At 31.0% G+C, this 22,681-nt stretch overlaps 4 protein-coding genes across 5 annotated transcripts; 2 read left to right on the top strand and 2 right to left on the bottom strand.

Annotated features, from left to right (window-relative positions):
• Positions 1-4,728: 4,728 nt before the first annotated feature.
• On the bottom strand, positions 4,729-9,254 carry LOC130955640 (tubulin alpha-5 chain-like). Its single transcript, XM_057882556.1, has 5 exons — positions 9,142-9,254; positions 7,987-8,201; positions 7,722-7,921; positions 6,013-6,521; positions 4,729-5,083 (listed from the first exon to the last, which is right to left on the bottom strand). Exons 1-5 carry the CDS (start codon positions 9,252-9,254, stop codon positions 4,777-4,779), a joined length of 1,344 nt encoding a protein of 447 aa, XP_057738539.1. The 3' UTR covers positions 4,729-4,776.
• A 1,493-nt stretch (positions 9,255-10,747) lies between these two features.
• On the top strand, positions 10,748-13,259 carry LOC130955515 (superoxide dismutase [Cu-Zn] 2). Of its 2 annotated transcripts, none has more exons than XM_057882387.1 (6): positions 10,748-10,964; positions 11,062-11,259; positions 11,352-11,383; positions 11,580-11,655; positions 12,251-12,304; positions 13,058-13,259. In XM_057882387.1, the coding sequence occupies exons 1-6, from the start codon at positions 10,808-10,810 to the stop codon at positions 13,084-13,086; spliced, it is 546 nt and encodes a 181-aa protein (XP_057738370.1). In that variant the 5' UTR covers positions 10,748-10,807; the 3' UTR covers positions 13,087-13,259. The 2 variants fall into 2 exon arrangements, with proteins under 2 accessions (XP_057738370.1, XP_057738371.1); XM_057882388.1 differs by having other exon boundaries at positions 11,062-11,235.
• A 148-nt stretch (positions 13,260-13,407) lies between these two features.
• LOC130955514 (eukaryotic translation initiation factor NCBP) lies at positions 13,408-16,480 on the bottom strand. The gene is made up of 6 exons (XM_057882386.1): positions 16,224-16,480; positions 15,743-15,838; positions 15,548-15,652; positions 15,357-15,434; positions 13,855-13,974; positions 13,408-13,772 (listed from the first exon to the last, which is right to left on the bottom strand). The coding sequence occupies exons 1-6, from the start codon at positions 16,365-16,367 to the stop codon at positions 13,641-13,643; spliced, it is 675 nt and encodes a 224-aa protein (XP_057738369.1). The 5' UTR covers positions 16,368-16,480; the 3' UTR covers positions 13,408-13,640.
• A 2,270-nt stretch (positions 16,481-18,750) lies between these two features.
• LOC130954270 (uncharacterized) lies at positions 18,751-21,405 on the top strand. The gene is made up of 3 exons (XM_057881006.1): positions 18,751-19,215; positions 19,451-19,770; positions 21,051-21,405. The coding sequence occupies exons 1-3, from the start codon at positions 18,873-18,875 to the stop codon at positions 21,165-21,167; spliced, it is 780 nt and encodes a 259-aa protein (XP_057736989.1). The 5' UTR covers positions 18,751-18,872; the 3' UTR covers positions 21,168-21,405.
• Positions 21,406-22,681: the final 1,276 nt, after the last annotated feature.

The raw sequence follows: 22,681 nt of genomic DNA on the forward strand, positions 1-22,681 counted from the left end.
ACACCCCTCCCCTGCACGTCTCTCTCTCCCGCGCTGGCAACTAACATTGCCGACGGACTCCTCCTTCTCGTTGTGCATCTGTTGTGCTCCGCACATCTCTTTCTCCCTTGTCGAAAGCCAACCTCGGCGTTGGTTTCAACCGCCGCGAGAAAGAAGGTCAGCTCTGTGCTCTCCCTTGCCCCGCTGCTTGGCTCACCATCCACCATCACCGTGCGATGCTCACCCACTCATACTTGTTGTTGGACTCCTTGTATTCGTCGTTGGTTGGCACACGGTGTAACACCCTACCACACAGAGCCTTACGCTTAAGTCGTAAAGCAGAGGTGGCAAGGTATTACGACCTCTAAAAATTAAAATACATACTTATAATAGTAGAAAGAAGATAATAGACTAGGAGCCTTGAAAAATGGGTAAAACAAAATCGCAAAATGAAAAGCGCCACGCTCCGAAGACGGAACAACTTGCGTGTGAGGAAAACTATAACTATCAAACGTAAGATAATAAAAGTAGGAATAGAAAGCCAAAGGTACAAAATAACAAGCTCCTAACTCAGTCTGCGAAGTCAAGGCTGGCCGGAGAATATTTACATATACATATATACATATCCAAAACCCAAGATGTACATAAACAAAATCCTGCCTCTCCATAAACCTCTAAGAGGATCAAAAGGAATAAGTTATGTGGAGAGAAAGCTAAGTACGTGTATATACATCACTGCACAACAAAAGAACACAGTAACCACTTTACCTCAGGTGTCCAGACGCCTAATGAGATACCTTTCGACCTGCATCTGAAAAATAACAACATAGTATGGAATGAGAACTGGAGGTTCTCAGTATGGTAAAGGTGCCCACATAGTTAATATAAAAGGTCTCGGAAAAGCCAGAGGCATTCTTAGAACTTCGACACTCAGATTTCAGCCTAAGAATTCAACTAAACCAGAAATTAGGTAAGTTGTCTAAGGTATTCTAGTTCTAAATCTAACTTTAACTTAATACTTCACTTTCTGTCGCCTCCAATCCTCCGAATCACTGGTGGAACAACCCTCTCCCCTCACACCTTCGTCAAGAGGGATTTCTCAGAAAACATACATATACAGTTCAAGCAAGGAAAACACAGATAGAGAAACATTTACAGCAAGTAGAACAAGTAACAGATAAGCAGAATTAAACAGTTAAGCAAACTAAAACAATGCACACTCAAACAAAGCAAACAAATGCATATGATGTATGCCTGTCCTATGGCTGATGAGTCTCATCTGTCGGTTATACAGCCAACCCGACAAGTCCTGATAGTTAACCATTGGACAGTCCCTCTGTGCGCGCATCCCCAAGCTCAATAATATTCCATGGAGTCAAACTCTAAGCTCAAATATAATATTCCATGGAGTCACACTCCAAGCTCAATAGTATAGTATTCCATGGAGTTAAACTCCAAGCTCAAATAATATTCAATATTCATATTTATATGCATGCCCATGGGGGAATCCGGGGAGTTAAAGTGCCCGGTCACATCTTGCGACAGAGGGTCAACAAATAGTCTCAAATATACAAGCCACATAATAATCTCTTTCCCTTTAAAATATTACCTCCAATCAAAACTCCAATTCTTAAAGAAACTTTGGCAATATCTCCTCTAAGACTCAAATTTCTGCCACCCTTCAAGGGTCCCAACTATCAAACCAAACACCTCTCAGTCACTCAAATCATTTCCAATAACATATTATTTCATAATCAAACAAATACCAATATTAAATCTTTTTCTAAACCGACCAACTTCAACAGCAAATTATTAACACAACTAAACCTCATATTTTATACCATATACACAATCCATCTATTATACATTCAGTCCATTCCTATCTTAAGGTCTTTTAGCCTAAGTTTTCACGTGACATTAAATATTAACTACGAGAAACCAAAACCATACCTTCGTACGGAATCAAAATATTCGAAGCTCCGGAGAAGCTTTCTGACTGAGCTATCGAAGAAGAAAATGTCCAGAATCATCTATGCCTCCTAAAATTCCCGTTGGCCAAACCCAAAGAAAAGATGAGGTATGTCACTGTCAACTTTCACTAATCAAAAATGGTGCCAACGTGTAGAAGAAGAGGTTACGAATACTCTTACCGGATTAGATTTTTGATTGGAGTTACGGATTGCAAGAAATCAAAGCCGGAAGTTCGAAGGGATTTACGTTCTTTCCTTTTTTTTTCTCTTCGTTACGCTATTCTCTCTCTTTTTTCTTTCTTACGATATTCATCTATATATATATATATATATATATATATATATATATATATATATATATGTATACGTATGACTTATGAAGGCTTATATATAAGCCGCTTTAGCTTTCTTTATTATTATTATATATTTATATGTATGTATATATGCATAATAATAGTGATAATATATACATGTAACTTAATCCAAAATGTAAACCGTCTTTGATTTCTGTACAAGATGTCTCTGGTACGGGTTGAGAGGAGGATCGGGAACCTGCGGGTCGAGGTGGATGTCGGACTACTCGAGTGGAGCGGAGGGGAGGTACCTGCAAAGACACTCCGACGCTCAAGTCAGAATGGATCTAACAGGTAGAAAGTGTGAGGAATGAATGAATACCTGGAGGGACCTGGGTCCTCTTATTTATAGGCGATGATAGTTATCTTATCTTATCTTGTTTGGCCAAGATAAGAGAGGTGTTTGAAATCGAAAGTTGGTTAGGTGCTCTGAAGGGCCGGTTTTGGGCCTTCAGGTCGAAACGGGTTGTTCCCGAGAAACCGGGTGCGTAGAATCCGTGGGTCGGATCCGTAACAATTTCCATCCTTTATAATTAATAATAGTAATAATAGTACTAGCAATAGCAATGATGATCATGTAATAATAATAATAATAATAATAATAATAATAATAATAATAATAATAAACGTAATAATAGTAATAATAATAATAATAATAATAATAATAATAACGTAGTGAATATAATAACAATAATGAATACATAATACTAGGGTTTAAAACTATATAAACTTATAATATATATAATACTCATAACAATTGTATGTAATGTTTATAATAATAATAATAATAATAATAATAATAATAATAATAATATTATGGATTTGATTAAATTTAAATTATTATAAAATTAGTTCAATTACTGATAATAAAAATAATTTTTTAAAAATAAAAAATTCTAATTTTATAAAATAAATTATAACTTATTTATATTTATATTTTTTTAAAATTGAGGGTCGCTACACACGGACACCATCACCGGTGGGTTTTAATTTTTAAAAGGGTGTTCATGAAATGCATTTGGTTGAGTGAATGGATTTTGCTTCTCCTATGCATAAAATAACCATCCACGTAACACTTGAAATAACTATCTAGCTTCCTAGAAAACTGAACATCTCACATTTGTTAACTGTTTATACTTAAAGCGAATCTAATAAAATAACCATCCGATTATTCATTAAAGCAACCATCTACACCAACAATAACCATCCGATTTTGTATTGGGCGGTGTCGCCGGGAGTCCGCGTTGGTGTCGACACAATCGGGAGAGGAGAAGGAGGGGATTGCAATGGCGCAGGTAAAGCTGCGACGGCGAGAGAGAAATTAAAAATTGGAAGGTTACGATAAGATTAGAAATAACTATACGTAATTTGAGTTTTAATACCTTGTCTTTTTTCCGAAAGCTAGAGTTTTATAACGAGAATATGTTCAATTAGCCATAAAATGGAAACAAATCTACATGACTCAACTTAGGAGCTCAAAATTTTGAATTAGGATCCGCAACCACATCATGCTAAATTGCAAAATGATATTGATATTAATTTACATATTTTTTTTTTTTTGGTCAGGGGTCCAGACCGAAAGAGGCCCAAACCCAAAATTACATAATTTAATCACAGCAAAGCACATTACTGGCATAAGACAATTCGGAACGGAACCTCATGTAAGAAAAGGAAAATAATGGTCCCTTCCAAACTTTAAATTTATTTTATAAATTATATATAAATTTTAGTTTAATTTTTTTAAACAAATTAATTTACTTTTTTTTATTATAAAATTAATTTTTAGTCCCCCCTAAAATTTAACCTAAGTCGGCCCCTGAAAGCAATGAATTATTGGCGGATATAAGTTATCTAAAATGTGAGATCAGACTTTAGTGGGTGAATGATTCATGACATCCAAAGATGATATGCTTACATGATTACATCTTGCTTACCATTCCAAAGACAACATCTTTAGTTTTCAGTTTTTCACCCCTTCTTGTAGCAAGAAATAAAGGTAATTAAACAAGTGAATGTTGACTAGAAAAAATATAAAAAATAAATATTATTTTCCTTATCATTTGTCCAAAGAACAATTTTTTTTTTATAATTTATCTAACTATTTAAATAATTGTTCTAACAAGTTTTCAACCATTTAAATAATTCGTTTAAATAATCTCTATAAATATTGACTTGTTGACATATTAAAAACTTCATGCTTAAACTAATTATTTTAAATGATTAGAGATCGAATAAAAATTTTAAATTTTAAAAAATTATTTTAATTTTTTGATAAATAATGAGAAACTGAAAAAATACACTCGAAATTTGGATTTTGGACCATGAAACTTGATAAAAGGTATTAAAAAAATAAAAGTTTTATATAAATTATAGATCAACGATTGATTATAGAAAAGATGTGATATAGCATAGAAAACAAATAGAATATAATAATGTGTGTGTGGTAGAAAATAAAAAAGAAAAAAGAAAAATGTTTAGTAATCTTCAACTTCTTGATCTGCACCTTCTGCACCAACTTCTTCGTAGTCCTTCTGGAGAGCAGCAAGATCCTCACGAGCCTCAGAGAACTCACCTTCTTCCATGCCTTCACTGACATACCAATGAACAAAGGCTCTCTTTGCGAACATGAGATCGAATTTGTGGTCAATGCGAGAGAAAACCTCTGCCACTGCTGTGTTGTTGCTTATCATACATACTGCTCTCTTCACCTTTGCCAGATCTCCTCCCGGCACCGCCGTTGGTGGCTGGTAGTTGATTCCGCACTTGAAACCAGTTGGACACCTGCAATTTCATCGTAATAAACACTCTTAATAATTATAAAAATATCATTATTATTATGAAATTAATTATTTATATAAAATATACGTTAAAATACAAAATATATATTAAAAATATATAATAGTTGAAGTTATTGATTTTTTTGTATGTATACATAATATTTTTGTTAACTAATTGGATATTTAAATTATCTTTTAATAACGATTATTCTAATATGATTATGTTACAATAATTATAATATTTTAAAAAATATTGTTAAAATTAAAATAACTCTTTTTAAAAAGTATTGTTTAAAAAAATATTACCAAAATATAAAAAAATATGACTTTAATTTTAATTTTATTTGCATAATTACTACAATTACTATGACATATATAGTTATATTAAAATCCACTGATAAATAAAAAAAAAATCAAACCATCAATCAACCAATGCATATAAAAATACAATTTTGACATCTCATATATTCTTTTATTATACTACAATACTATAATAATTAATTTAGTAATTAGATTTTAGTGTGTATATAATATATAATATTTTTTTTTAATTAACAAAAAGAAACAAAATACATATTATTTAAAAAATAATAATGTCACTCTTATTATTTATAATGTTACTCTATATATGATTTTTTTAACATTGTATGTATACATAAATTTTATAAAAAAAATAACATCATTAAAATAAGAGCGGTAATATATATTTCTATTAAGGTGGAAATTTAAATGCAGTCAATTTCACCTGAAGTTGATAGTTAAGAGTCGTTAGATAAAAATTTAATCAAATCAATCAAATCATCTAACCACTCTCGATTATCAACTTCACATGATTGCACCTGAATTTCCACTTTCTATTAATCATAAAAAAATAATATGTATTATAAAAGGCTTAAGATGGAGATTATTTAGAGAAGGAAAAAGTGTAGTTACCAATCAACAAATTGAACGGTTCGCTTTGTCTTAATATTTGAGACAGCAACATTAACATCTTTTGGGACAACATCTCCACGATACATTAGGCAGCAAGCCATGTACTTTCCATTTCTTGGATCACACTTTGCCATCATATTTGCCGGCTCAAAGACTGCTCTGGTGATCTCGGCCACCGCCAGCTGCTCGTGATACGCCTTGGCGGACGATATCACGGGCGCATAGGAGGAGAGCATGAAGTGAATTCTTGGATACGGCACAAGGTTTGTTTGGAACTCTGTTATGTCAACATTTATGGCTCCCTGAAATCTCAATGAAGTTGTTAATGAAGAGATGCACTGAGATATCAAGCGGTTCAAGTTGGAGTAAGTTGGTCTTTCAATGTCCAATGATCTTCTGCAGATATCGTATATTGCTTCGTTGTCCAAAAGCACAACCACATCACTGTGCTCAATTAGACCATGGTTCGCTAGAACTGTGTTGTAAGGTTCAACCACAGCGGTAGATACCTTCAACAACAACATTATTTCATCACATACATTATTCAATAAAGCACTAATATTTAAGCATGAATTTGATCAAACAGAGAATATATATATATACCATAAGATATCATTAGGCATGCCTTTATCATTAGTACATCACATATTGACACACTAATTAAATTTTTTTTATATTTCAGTATATATTTTATACTTATGATTGATTTTTTGTTTACATAACTTTTGTTGTCAAAAATATAGTCAAAAGTACAGGGAGGTAAGAAATGTAAGAGAGTATCATCCAAATTAAAAACATATAAAGTAATATATCAATCTTAGATGATATAATAATATATTTCAATTCAATTTATTCTAATCTTAGCTTATTTTGTTATAATTTAGTGTAATTTAGGAGTGTTCAAGCTATGGTTTGGCTCAAAATCAGCTTCGTACCCAATATATATTTTGTCAGGTTCAGTTTTTTTTAGTGCCATTTTAGGGTCGGATTCGAATTTTGCTTTGAATCATATGATCTAGAATTGGTTTTTTATAGTAAAAATGTTTAATTATTCTGTTGGTTCTTATAGTTTTACGAAATTTTCAATTAAGTCTCTATACTTTTTTTCTTTTTAATTGAGTCCTTACACCAAATTTTATTTTTAATTGGTTCCTATACTTTTTTTTCTTTTATTTGGATCTTTATACCAATTTTTTTTAATTGGGTTCTTATATAATTAAACCAATTACTGTTAAGAAAGACTTAATTGAAAAAAAAATTAGTATAGAAACTCAATTAAAAAGAAAAAAAAGTATAAGAACCTAATTGAAAATTTTGCGAAACTATAGGGACCAACAGAATAATTAAACCTAGTAAAAATATATATTTTAGAATGAAATGAGTAGAGTAAATTATATTTTTATATTTTAATTGATATTTTTTATATTATACGATATTACTTTTGTTTTAAAATATAGTATAAATATAATATAATATTTATTAAATTTAAATTTTAAAAATAAAATTTTATTACTTTAGTATATAAAATTTACAAATTTTTATATATTAATTTTGCATCAAATCAATATGGTTTAACTCCGTTTATTTCGAGTTACTTTCATACTAAATTAAAATAGATCTAATATCTTTTTAGAGTTGTACCTGCACCTAATTAAAACTGACCCGATCCATGAACATTCTTAGACTGTAATTAATTAATTAATTAATACCTGGGGAGAAGGATAAATGATGAAGCCAAGTCTAGACTTCTTGCCATATTCAGCAGACAAGCGTTCCAAAAGCAATGAGCCTAAACCAGAACCAGTGCCACCACCAGCAGCATTAAAAAACATGAATCCTTGCAACCCACTGCAATTTTCAGCCAACTTCCGGATACGGTTCAAGCATACCTCTTCAACTTCTCTTCCAACTACAACATATATATTATTTTATTATATTCGATTCAACTAACTTCACTTGAAAACATTGACTCACCTGTATAACGTCCTCTTGAAAAATTATTAGCAGCATCTTCTTTGCCAGAAATTAACTTTTCAGGATGAAAGAGTTGTCTGTAAGCACCAGATCTTACTTCATCAACTACAGTGGGTTCAAGATCAACAAATAAAGCCCTTGGAACAAAGTGACCAGATCCACTTTCACTAAAGAATGTGCTGAACGCATCGTGTTCTGAAATTTCTGCCGAATCACTACAATACACAAGTAGGTACAAATTGGTATTTATCATTCTATATTTTATAGGAATAAACCTTTTTTTTCTTCTGTTAATTATTTGTTACAATTATGCTGCGTGTACACCACTAAAATTAACCAGCACTATAAAGTACATGTTAGAATACAAATATCTAAAATAAATTATCAAATTTATTGGTGATGTTGGTTACTACAGCATATAATAATATGCATGTTTATTCATCATTTAACAAATTTTCATCACACAACCAAAGAATAATTGAATACACTATAATTAAATCCAGCAAGATGAATAATCAATAAATAACATTGAAATTAGCAAAGCTGAAATGTCAATTCAATCCACGGCCTACAACCGACCATAACAAGAAGAATCCTTAGAATGCATGCAATGTTTCAAAGGTATTAAATTTCTTCAAATGAAAAAAAAAAAACAAAAAAATTAATTCTATAATGCCTATAAATTAGCGTATAAATTTTACTTAAATTATTTTTTTATAGTAAATTTTTGTTTTTTTAAATTATTTATTTTTATATTTTTTAAATTAAATATTAATTTTTAATTTTTTTAATAATTAGACACCATCTTTCAGACACTATAGCATTCACCAAAAAAAGAGAGCAGAAGTTCCAAATTGGATTAAATGAACCTTTCTCGTGTTTGTTAGTTTTCTCTTTTTCTCTTTCTTTTTTTTTTCTCCGTAAAAAATACACATTTGCTATAATGATCCAATAATAAAAAATTCATACAAAATACCAAAATTGAAAACAATGATAAAAAATTTCACCCAAAATAATAAGAAATTCCTTGGCATTCAAAGAATTTTCCAGCAAGTCAATCAGAAAGAACTTATGAATAAAACTAAGAATTACATTAAATGCAACAAATATATTTTTCTTACAAAATTATGAAAATAAAAAATGGAAAGCACAAACCTGGCCATGACCCCATCAGGTTGAATGCCATGTTCAAGGCAATATAGCTCCCAACATGAATTCCCAACCTGAATTCCAGCTTGTCCAATATGAATGCTTATTATTTCTCTCATCTTTCTTTCTCTTTATTTTTATTTTCTATATGAACGAAGAACGCTAATCACAATAATTATTGACTTTCGAAGAAATATAAATTCTATATGAGAAGGAAAATGCAAAAAGTAAGAAATGGAGAAGGAGAAGAAGAAAATCTATTTTATCCCTTTTCTCCCTAACTTTGCAATTAACATCTAACACAAACTAAATCATTACGTCAAACTCCAAAGCCCAAAAAATTAATTTTTAGCCGTTGATTCCATGTTTAAGTTAATGGACGAATTTCTGTTTTTTCTTTTTTTTTAATAATATTGACTAGCAGCTGTCATTTGTTGCCAAATTTACGGGGACCCAAGATTTTTTTTTTTTTTGAAATATTAATTGAGTTTATTTGATAGATTTTCTTTTCTTCAAGAATTACACTCGAATTCGAGACCTTTAGTGAAGATAAAAAAAATTATGCCATTTGAGTTATAGCTCGTTAGCTTATTTGATAAGTTAACATTAAAGTAATAATAGAAGTTATAAGAGTTATATTCGATAAAATTGTTTTTAAATTTTAATAAATATAAATGTCATAAAAATTGAAAATATTAGGTATTTTTATAAGTATTTCTAATTTTTTAAAATTAAAAAGATAAATATATAATTTTTTATTACCAAATACAAAGGTACAACTTAGTAAGACTTTCATTTTTTTGGAAACAACTTACTAAAATTGACCTTGAAAATTATTTTTTTTAGTTGTAACAGTCAAATTTGATAAATGGAAATAAAAGTAATTTCCAATAAGAAAAACTTATAACAGTTGTAAAAACATTTCTATTAAAAAAAGAAAAATTTTTGAAATCTAACAATTTTTAGTATTTTTTATTATTATTTGATCTGTATAAACGTTAATTGTCTTTAATAAATAAATTTTTTAAATTTGTGTATAAATTTTAAAAAAATATAAATACAAATTATATTAATTTATATATATATAATTTTGATAAATATATATACAAATTATATATTTTTATATATAAAATTTTTATAGATATAAATGTAAATTATTGTTGATTAAATATTATTAAAAAATAATAATATTTACTAGTTATATCGATTAGTTTGAACAAAATATACCAATGAGAGCCAAAGTGAGTTGCTTTGATCACTCAAATAACTTTTGTTAAAGCTACCTTTTGTGCAAAGAGAGTTATTCACAACTTATCCTAATTTTATGTGTCTCGAGAATATATACGAATATTAGTAATTAAAAAATGATATAAAAAATATATTTTTTAAATTTTTAATAAATTTATACTCATTTATTAAGATAAAAATTTAAAAACTTTTAAAAAGAATAGATTTACAGGTTAACTAAACCCATGTTATTACCGAGAGTGCAAATTTAGGATGAACCTTAATAAATAGGTGCATAAATAATAAATTTAAAAAAAATTAATAATAAAACTCAAATCCAAAATTTATAAGTAAGAACGGAGAAATTATATAATTTGAGTTATAACTCGCAAATCCTTCTTTCTTTTTGCTCTTATATTTTGTTATTGTTTAATTTTTCATTTGGATGAGTTTATATATCCAGAGATTGAAACAAGAAAACATCAGTGGCAGTGAGAGAGAGAGAGAGATGGAAGCTGGAAAGGGAACCGTCAAAGCTGTGGCTCTCATCGTCGGAGATAACAACGTCAAGGGTTCTATTCACTTCCTTCACCAATCCAATGGTTTCTTCTTCTTCTTTTTCTTCTTCTTCTTCTTCTTCTTCTTCTTCTTTCTCTCAATTTCACTTCACTGTGTATATGGATGGATGGATGGTTGCAGGTACTACTCATGTTTCAGGAAGGATAACAGGACTCTCACCGGGGCTTCATGGCTTCCATATCCATGCTCTTGGTGACACTACCAATGGCTGCAATTCCACGGGTCCTCACTTCAATCCTCTTAACAAACACCATGGAGCTCCTGCCGATCATCACCGTCATGCTGGTGATTTGGGTAACATTCTTGCAGGCCCTGATGGTATCATTTTTTATCAATTCTTTTTATTTTCTCAATTCTTTCTATCATTTGATTTTTCTCCTAACAACACATTTTGTTCTTTTCTCATTCAGGGGTTGCTGAGATTTCTATCACAGATTCACAGGTAATTACACAACTAAACTTTGGTTATTGCTGTGTTTGTAGAATTCAAATTTGACATCTTTTGTGTTGTATAATTCACATTTCAATTTAACAAATGAACCCTTAATTGTACTTATCTCTTTCAACTTTAAATGTAGTTCAATTGGATCTAGAATGCTTTAGTTCTTCTTTCTGATTCCTTTCCGTTTTCGATGTAGATTCCGTTAAGTGGAGTGCATTCCATACTTGGCAGGGCGGTTGTTGTGCATGCTGATCCTGATGACCTTGGAAGGGGTAAGATAGGTCAAGTAGTTGAACATGTCAATGTGATTTACTCTTCTTTTACTCCATAACTGTTACTACTCTTGGATTATTTTTCCTTAATATTGAGATGTTGAAACAGAGAATTATGATTTAGTCCTGGTTGATTCTGTTTTGTTAAAAGTGCACCTTCACATTCTGTATCTGGATGCTTGGTTGGATGCTATTTACTGCAAATATAATCTGTTATTATGGGAAGTACAAAGGATTTTGTTAGCTTGCTTAGTGACGATAAGCGTTATGCTTCATATTATTTACTTCAGCTCTTTCAATCTGATTGATATCTTGTATTTTTTGCACCATGTATGAGTCTTATGCTAAAGTGCCTTATTTGTTTGTTTAAAGGTTTATGTTTATTGCTTGCTTTATAGATGCATATAGTGTAAAACCTAACATTTTGGTTGCTTTGAATACTGTCTCTGAGACACTGGAGATAGAAATGCCTGCATGCTTCTTTGTCTTTGTCTTTGTATTCATATCTCAGACATAGTCCACGACTATAAAATTGATACTGCTTGTACCTATTCACCATTTTTGAGTTTTTGAGCATTTGTTTATCATGATACAGGTGGTCATGAACTCAGCAAAACTACTGGGAATGCAGGTGCAAGAGTAGGATGCGGTAATACTTCCGAACTTTAGATTGTCTACTGTTTGGTATAGTGATTCCCCATTACTAAGCTATGAGCTATTCCAGGAGTGTGGGTGTGTGGTTTGTGGAACATTTTTCAGATTCCTAGGAATCAGAACATGAGAAATTTGAAAACAGTCTGCAAAACCACATGCTCATAGTTATTGAATGGCCACAGCATATGGATTTTTCTTGTCAAACATGTTTGAGTAAGGACAAAAGAACCTTACCTAGACACTTATCATGATAAGTTATTATGTTTTGGGTAAATTACACTCATATATGCTTGAAAATTATTCATGTAATATATTCTTACCTTTTCTTTGGTTTAAATGCTTGAAAACTTAATTATTCATGTACACAATTACACATCATCATCATAGCCATTAAATTAGGTTTGCTCAGCATAATAGGCAAGGAAGAATGTCACATATCCTGCAGTTCAGTTCAGTTGTACAGCCTGTTTCTTCTTGCTCTATATGCACCTAAAATATCACAGCGCCATCCTTTCTAGGACTTTTACAAAAACGTGAAAACTCAGGTGCAGTCAACTTCACGTGAAATTGATAGCTGAGAATCGTTAAATAATTTGAATGATTTGACTAAATTTTTATCTAATGACTCTCAATTATCAACTTCACATGAAATTAACTGCACCTGAATTTTCACCTTCGAATATTAGTTCATGAAAAGTCGTTTGGTATTTTATACGTTGAAGACTGACAATTGTTAATTGTGTATCAGGTATCATTGGGCTTCAGTCATCTGTTTAGGATGGTTTGCTGCAGATACTTGATATATTCGCAGGTCTATGGTTTCAATATAAGATTAGAAGTACGATGTAACTACTTTTATAGCAACTAAAGTGTGACATGTTAAAAGTTTCATATCAACTCCATGACAATCTTGGTTCACAATATATAAGGTGGAGTTATCTTGGTCTTGAGATTGATTTGGCAAGAACGGTCTTCAACATCATCCCGGATAGTGCATCCGCACATTACAAAATAAGAAACAAATAACCCCAATTCTTGAATCAAATGCGCCAACACATTCTGTTACACTCTGTTAAATTTCGTTGTTAACAGCATCGCTTGCATAAAATGTAATATTCATATTAAGCCTTAAGAGTTAATCAATCTATCATCTGAATGAAAATGCTTCTCCTTCAAAAAGGATAGGATAAAGAGATAAAAATTATTTACAACTAAACACTGGGTGGACATGAACATGTTGACTGCAAAGCTGAGTTAACTAAATGTAATGAAACTACATAAATCAGTAACAATGTTAACTGTCTCACAATGTTGACAAAGAATGTGTACGGCTAGCCTCTCAACCAGGTGTTCCTGTAAGATGAATTGTCCTTTAGGGAGGCATCATGAGGCTTGTACTCCATAATATAGCCATGAGGAAGCTTTAAATGGCGCTTAATGGAATCTCTGAGAGCCATTACAGCCTGGAAAGTGAAGCAAGATATAATTAGAGACAAGCATGAATATGCATTTATACACATGTCCAGAATCCATAAGAATGCCAACCTGATTGTCAGAAGCGTTGCGATTCCAGACGCTAAGTATATCTTCATTAAAACGAATGCTGAGTACTGCACCACATATCTGATCTCCATAATCCAATTGGTCACCTACTAAGGCAAGAACCTGCACTCAACCATGTAATGCTATTACTACTTTCACCATTTCCGAGTCCAATAATAAAAGATAGAAATACAACAGTAATTGACAGCATGGATAACGAGATATTTTGTTGCCATCATAGATTTATTCTGAAGGGGAAGGAATATGTATTTGGTTGGGGACAAAAGCATAGGAAAGACTTTAATCAACAAAATCAGGTCGATATAATTAGAAAAGTCATTAAATTGTCACCATATGCAAAATTGTCGGCAAAAATAAAACCAATAGGAATTGCAAACAGAAGAAAATTAGCTAATCCATTTGCATTTTTTTTCCAAAATGATGAAACTAGTTCCGTCAAAAATCATATGCAAGGAAACTGATGAATAGGATTACTTTTTCAATTAGTCACTAGCAAATATTTCCTCTTTAATTTATCCGAAGCAAACTAATTTTCTTTAACAGGATTCCTCACTAATTAATTACATCATAAAGAGGAACTCGAGGTTTTGCAACTACAAATACAAATTCACATTCAACTGTAGTCAAGGAATTTATTCTAGGACGAGTTCTATATGGTGTTCAAAATTCATAGTTTGCTTTTGAAACAATTTTATTTTCAAATTGCACAGATTCAACAACAACAATAGCAATGACCAAGTCTTCCACTTGGGGGGTAGCTACTAGCTAGCTACATGGATTGATCGACACTTTTGTGTTCTATTGTAAAGCGTGTCTATAGTCAAATTATTAAGTTATAAATATTTACTAATGAATGTATAGCAGTTACTAACGCGGGGTGTAGTAAGTGAACAAACTGGAAATTGGACGGAAAATACCCACATAACCCACTCTAAAATCCATTAGGCAGGGAAATTTGGGGATTTTGCGCTCCACATGTGATCTTTGTGAGATTTGCCACAATAGGCCGAGATTCTGGCAGCGATCTTGCCAGGGATGGCCAAGACCAAAAACCAAGATCGCATATGATCTCATCCCAAGTTGTCACTGGGATGGGATGGGAACCACACTGGGATCGCTGAGATTAGCTACGATGTTTAAAGATTCATTTTTGTCTTCAGTTTCAGTAATTTAAATCAAGGCAGAAACATATACAGCTCATATGCCACTCAATTATTAATTATTCTTCAATTGTAAGGGTATATTCAGATAGCAACAAGACTTAGCCTACATGTATCAATACATACATAACATTACAATCCCTAAAAATAAGTAAAATATTTTTTTTAAAAAAAAAAGTAGTTTTCCGCTTTTCTGTAGTACAGATTTAAATAATCACTGGAAAACTTCTTTTGAAGCTTTAATATTACTAGTACAGAAATTGTTAGCAGACATTTATCAGGGAATAAAAAAGAAAGAAGACTCAGAGAAAATATTTGACTCACCAGGTCCTCCCAAAAACGACCCGAAACAGCTTTTTTGAACCGTATAATCCATTTACCACCATTGCAGTTAGCAGAGTCCTATTTTCAAAAAGGAAAAAAAAAAACTTATAGTGTGCTATTTGAAGTTTAACAGCTTATACATTATCAATCAACAAGAGAATGCAACTTCGGCCAAGTCTTTAAGTACCTACCTCCCATAGGGGTCGGATTCCTTCCTTAAAAAGATGCAAATCTGTTGGACTAGGCAAAGAAGAAGGTCGAGCGAGATGGCAATAGCAAACCCAAAATCCTTCAACCTATTTATATAAACAAACAATTGTCAAATAAAGAATACATGACAATGGATTTATATTCAACAACAAACCTCAGTATAGTATTCTACTTACAGTACTGAAATCAACAATCTTCTTTATGTTATCCTCATATGATGTTTGATTTCGAACTCCTGGTGTTCGCCGTGTGTACCAAAATACAAATTTGTGCTGCTCAAGGAAATAACCCAACAGAAATAAACTGAAATGTCAACCTCCACCAAGAGCTTCTATGGAAGCGAAAATGGAGATAAATTCATATAAACACAACACATAGTAGAACATAATGTCGATCTGATAAGAGCTTAATCTAATTAGAACGAAAACAAGCCAGAATAACCCCTTCTTTAGGAACGAAAAAAGAGAAGAAAAATGAAACTAGCATTTAATTTTCAATGAACTGTACCATGCTATTGTCGCAAGTAATCGTTCGAAAATACAGAAAGTACAAAGATTGGATTCAAAGTTGAGATTCACCTAAAACAAGATAAATTAAACTAATAAATGGGGGAGAAAAATCCTTCTTTTTTCTCTGAAAGAAGATGGATAGATGAACCTTTAGCGGGTGAAGACCAGCTTTAAGATCACGAGCATGGCGCTCCTCGACTTCAGAAGAAGAATCTAGGGTTCGCTGAGCAGTGTCAGAGTTAGTGTTGTTGTTGTTGCTCTCCAATTCCTTCTTCTCCGCTGTGAAATCCATTATCGGCTGCTAAAACCCTAATCCCCTTTTCCCCTTATTGTGTTGTGTGTTTAATCTTCGTTTCTTCATGTTGGCGTCTTCAAATCATTATTCTATCATTTCATTTTTTATTTTTTATTAATTTAGAGGGCGTTTGGAAATTGAAATGCGAATGCCACCTGTGGGACTAAATTTTATCACCTATGTTACAAATATATTAAAATCAGTTATAAAATTTATTTATTAATATAAAATATATATTAAAATATAAATATATATTAAAATAAATTAAATTATATATTTATATATAGATATATTAGTAATTAATTTTATATATAAATAATATTTTAAATATTTTATATTTATCTATAAAATTCACAACATAGATCGATTTGATTTTTAAATTTTTAGTTACACTATTATAATTTTTTATATTAAATTTTAGATATTATAGTAATTTTTAATCTTCTTTTACTATTAACTTAGTAAATAGAATGATGAGCTAGTACTTTTTTATTATGTAGAATAACGGTGATATTTAATCAAAGTTAAAATGTTCAATCAAAATGTGTATAAACATTGAGGTACCTTTCGATCTCTTTAATAAAGATTGGGTGAACGTGAGCAAGAGTTTTGGTTGTGCTCAGGATGATAGCAATCTCTCGTTGCCAAATTCTTCTCCAAATTCTGGACTTTGTGTCTGATTTGAGTTTTTACATGATTCAAGAGTTGTCGCTGTCAATACCACTAAACAAACACTTTTTCAAATATCAAATATGGAAGTTGCCTTGGCGAAAGGGAGTTCCTCAGCGTTTTTGAAAATTTTCCGAGCTCACTCTACTCCTAAGACAGTCCCCTGAACGCCTGGTAGCACTTCTCTCCTCTCTTACCTTCTCGAGACAAGGGATAAGCTCCATGTTCCGCTCGCATCAAATCCCTACAGATGACGCTAATGTTCAGTTGCTTGTTAAGACCGATGGTCGGTTGTATGGCTAGGTGTGAGCAATGGTGAGATGTTGAGAATCAGGACCTGGACGCGAGCTTGGTGAGGGGGAGTGGGGCCACGATCATCAATAAGACGGCGGTAGGAGCCACTTGCAAGGATACTCTGATGCTAAAATTAGTGTCCGTATGATGAGACAGCTAATTAGGATAAAAGAATGATGTACCTTAGGAGAGGGGTAGGTCTCTCCCTTTTTATACTTTATACTAGGGTGGATCTTTTCGCTCGAGCTCATTCGCTTAAAAATTTCTATCAGTTGTCTAGTTCTTTTTCAGGAGATGGTGTGACCTGTGGGTCACTTTAGCTTGTATGAATAAAAAATCTGTCAGATCTAGCGGTGTTCTTGGATCGGATCCAATTCGCACATCCGCGGTGTTTATTCGAATTCGATTTAAAAATTGCGGATTGGATCCGATCCGCAAGACTATCGGATCTGATTGAATCTGATCCGCACACTCGTAGGATCGGATTGCGGATTTTGTGTAGATATCCGCATATCCGCGTATCCGCAAAAATAAAGAAATAAATAAGCAAATATTCTTTTTATGTTTTATTTCAACTAATAATTATTCTATATGTTATATTATTTTAATTTATTATTTAAGAAAAGTATGTTTAATATTATTTTAAGAGTTAACATATTTAAAAGAATAGAAAAAACAAATTTTATTGATATTTTTTAATAAAAATAAACTTTTAAAAGTGTATTTGTGTCTTGTAGATATATCCGATATCCGATTTGCATATTTGTGAATCGGATTGAATCCAAACTTAAAAGCTGTGAATATCGGATCTAATTCGATAATTTTAATATGAATCGAATCGAAATTTTAATTATATCTAATTCAATCTGATTCGCGTTCACCCCTATTCAGATCGGTAATCTAAAGAATGGATTTTCAGCCCTTATTAGGCTGGGCCAAAAGAGATGTATTATTGTCTTGTCTTGGTTGTATGTATGCGACTAAAACTTAAAAGTGAGGTCATAATGTCAGTCATACATTAGTATAGCTCGCTTGTGTGTTCGGTGGTGGTTTCAAAGGTTAGGAGACAATATTAGAAATTACAAACACCTATTTTTGGTATAAAATAGTGTGCAATTATAATTACACACATGAATTTTGAAAATTATTTAGATAAATGTTGTTAACAACAATTGCTTTATGAGAAAGTAAATGAAAAATTTTATTTTAAAAAAATCATAATTTCATGATTCATATAAAAAATATTTTTATATTTTTTACAAAGTAAAAAAAAAAAACTTATTTTAACAATATAAATAGATAATTCAAAACAAAAGAAAAGAAAAAAATCCAATAAGAAGCGTATGGTAGAGGATTTTCTCCTTATTGGGGCATGTGGACCATTCCTAAATTTGTCATCTTTAAGAATAGACAATAACTCAACTCAAACCATCTCATCATTTCATTTTATTTGCTTTCCTTATTATACCTTTTGAGTTCACTCTTCTCCCACATGCTACAACACACCATTCCTCAACTATCAAATTCTAGAGAGAGATCATGGATATTGAAGAGTGGGAGTACCTTCCAGATAATGGGTACCTTGATTTCAATGATGAGGGTGGGAAGCAAATCTTCCTTGGCAAGAGAAACTTGGAGCCAAAAAGTGCTTTTGACATGGATTACTTTTGTTCATCTCCACCAAGAAGCCCAAGGACCATGATTCACAACAATCACAATCACAATCAACTTGTTCCTCTTCCAATTCTTTTACAACCCAGAATTGGAAACTCCTCATCAGATAACAACGTTGTTTCCCCTAACACAGTTGATCATGACACTGTCTCACAGGTTTTTTTCAAGACCAAGGAAAACGAATTCGCCGACATGAAATTGGACACAGGTATATAAATACACCTATTATTTCACGCATTTTCAATGTGTATTTTATATTTTTGACAAATATTCTTTGATTTATTATCGGTATAAATGTATTATTTCACCTGTTTTCATATATTTTATAGCGATAGCTGATTCTTAGCATTACAGAATGTTCTAGAATGTTCTACATACATAAAATACCTTGGCTAGAACATTGTTTGGTTCATTATTGGTGTTCCTAACATGCATACATACAGGTAGCTTAAAATTTGAGGAGAAAGGTGAGATGATTACGTCTCCAAGAATGATAACTTCGCCTAGAATGAAGATTGAGAAGAAAGAAGTTCTTGGGATGGAGTGCGATGAGGAAGATGAAGAGGAAGAGGATCGAAGTTGGGAAGAAGAGAATGAGGGTGGATTCAACATATGGAAGTGGAGCTTGAGTGGGGTTGGAGCTATCTGTTCTTTTGGTGTTGCTGCAGCCACCATCTGTTTTCTCTTCTTTGGAAGTCACCAAAAGAGGAACAAGATCCTGCACGACAACACCATTCGCTTCCAGATCTATGCCGATGACAAGGTCAGTTAAGAATTGTTAGATGATAATTTAATCAAATTTGTTAAATTATTTAACGAACTCTCAATTATTAATTTCACATGAAATTCGCTGCACTTGAGTTTTAGTCGTGGAAAAGTATGAGGAGCCAATGGAATGCTTGTATAATGTGTACAATGGAGGTTTGTGGAGTATTAGAGATATAACCATTATTGTTACCTTTTTCCATCGGTTAAAGCTTTTGGGATGAGTGGTATCATGACATGGTATTAGAGTGTTAAATCCAAAAGATTAAGAGGTCGATCTTTAGTGAACTCCAAAATCAATTTAATCTTTTAAAAAGATGTTTATTATTCCTAATACTCGAATGGTTATTCTAGTTAGTATAAGGGATGTTCATAAATAGTTATATTTTTATGGCTTTTTAAATTTGAAATCTATACCTTCATGATGCTCGTAGTTTGTGGAACAAAGTGACAAATATGTGAACAAAATTCTTCTTAAAAGAATAGGAATTTATTTGTAGAATATTCATAAACATGATTTAAAAGATAAAAATATTATTTATATATAAAATTTTTATAAAATATTTACTTTTGGAACAAATTTATATTTCAAACTAAGTCTCTCTTTGAAATATTGAACAATTTTTTTTACTTTGGTAGATGATTTTTTTTTCCAATAGATCTTTTGAGATAAATGTGTTACATCACGGATCTTGCTAATTTTTATATTATGTATCCCTGTCACAATAAAAAATTAAATTTTAGAAAAAAAATAAATGGTGTTGTAAAACTAATTGCAAAAGATGTAATCAAAACCTACATTAACCAATTGTCATTGTCAAAATATTTAATTAACTTCTTACTATTTTAAATGTCATATAAACATCAATATCTAATTAGATAACCGTATAATAATGTATATCAATTAAATTCGTGATATTATTTGAAAGAAAAAAGATTCAGTTTTGATCTTTAAAGTTACACTTAATCTTAATTTAGCTCTTAAAGTTTTAATTATCTCAATTTAGTCTTTAAACTTTTTAATTGACTCTATGACGAAAATTACTAGAAATATCGGTGATTAAAATTTAAAAAATTTAGGTATTAAATTAAGACAATTAAAACTTCAAAAACTAAATTAAAACTAGAGTATAATTTTAGAAACCAAACTGAATATTTTATCCTACTTGAAATGATGAAAATTTTAGCCAGATTAGGTTAAGTTTTTAATAAATGCATGGTTATGAAATTATTGGATAATTGGACTGACCCATGAATATAATTTGGATATGATTGCAGAACATTAAAAAAGTGGTACAGCATGCAACAAAATTTAATGAAGCAGTTTCTGTAGTGGCAGGTGTTCCTATAAGCAGAGCTCACATCACCATTGGAGGTTACTATGATGGACTTTGAACCAATGATTATGTGATTATTTCTTGAAAAAATTATTGGAATTTATACATGGCTGGCTGTTTAAGCAAAAATATACTTCTGTAAATAACATGATGCAGGGATACTTCTGTTTTCCTTGTAGAATACACTAAATTAGCTAGGGGAACAAAAAAAAATTAGAGTGAACATTATTTAGATTTGTCTCTATTATTTTTTGTTTTGGTTATATTAGTGCAAAGGAAAAGATTAAAGAGTTCAATCTTTCTATGAAATTAGTCATTAAAAAAGAGCTACAATTATAAAACTTCAAAAAACAAAATCTATAAACACTATGCATGATTGTGTTTGAATACTATATTTTTATATTAAAATATAAAATTGTGGGACAGAAATTTTTGTAATTGTAGAAATAGCCATAGATATACACATTTTTTATTTTTATATTTTGCATTTTTTATTTCTTTACTTTTACTTTGTAGTCGAATCAACACTAACCAATTCTTTGCTTTTTAGTTTTTATACTAAAAATATTCGCCAACTAATAGTTTCCTATCTAAATAAATACAATCTAAGACAAAATGATAACTAAATACCTAATTGCAATCCTTTTAAAACTTATTACAAAATTACTATTTTTTTTTAGTACAACTAGATATTCTTTCAATATTATTTTTTATTCAATCTTTACAAAAAAAAAGAAAATAAAAAACAAGTGATTTTTTTAATTTTTTGAACAATTGATACTATAAAAGTGAATATTTAAATTAATTAAATATTAATAAATTCTTAAAAATTTAACAAAAGTTAAATTTTAAAGGACAAGTAGTATTTTCTTTTTTTTTTCATACTATTTATGAATATGTCGTTATGTTGGTAGCAATTTTTTTCTTTAGTGCTTAAGGCCTAAATAGAATAATAGCCAACGAGATATAGTTCAAATAGTATAGTCTTCTCATCCTTATCTAAAGGTCTCGAGTTCGAGTTCGAGTCTGTCTCTTAATTTTGAAAAAAAAAAATAAAAATAACTTCAATACAAAAGTTTTGAATGAAACAACTCCTTCACCACATTATAAAAAAAAAATCCTCAAGGAAAAAGTATCTTCAACATGAAAAAAGGTTGTGACTTTATGTTATTCTAAACTTGACCCTTCATATAAAATTTAACAATACATAATATTTTGTTCTTGGATTTACCATACCAAAATAGCCAAGGTTGAGGTTACTATCAAATAGTTTCTTCTCCTCTCTTCTCACGTCTCCATGACAAAAAAACATGGAGATATTTATTATGATATGCATGAAGTCACGAAGCTGTGAATAAGAAAGAAAATGAGTGATTGAACGAAAATATGGTTGCAAACAAAATGAGATTTATTAAGAGATGGCCCACTTGGGAGAACTACTCTCTCAATTTGCATCCATGGACGATTTCTAATGGCACACGTTGTTCAGTTGCATTGTCAATATAAGTGACTGGTTGGTAGGTGTTAGTTGGAATTACACAAATTTGTTCAATGTATTTTGGAAGAAACTAC

Source organism: Arachis stenosperma, chromosome 10 (assembly GCF_014773155.1).
Source record: "Arachis stenosperma cultivar V10309 chromosome 10, arast.V10309.gnm1.PFL2, whole genome shotgun sequence".
NCBI lineage: Eukaryota > Viridiplantae > Streptophyta > Magnoliopsida > Fabales > Fabaceae > Arachis > Arachis stenosperma.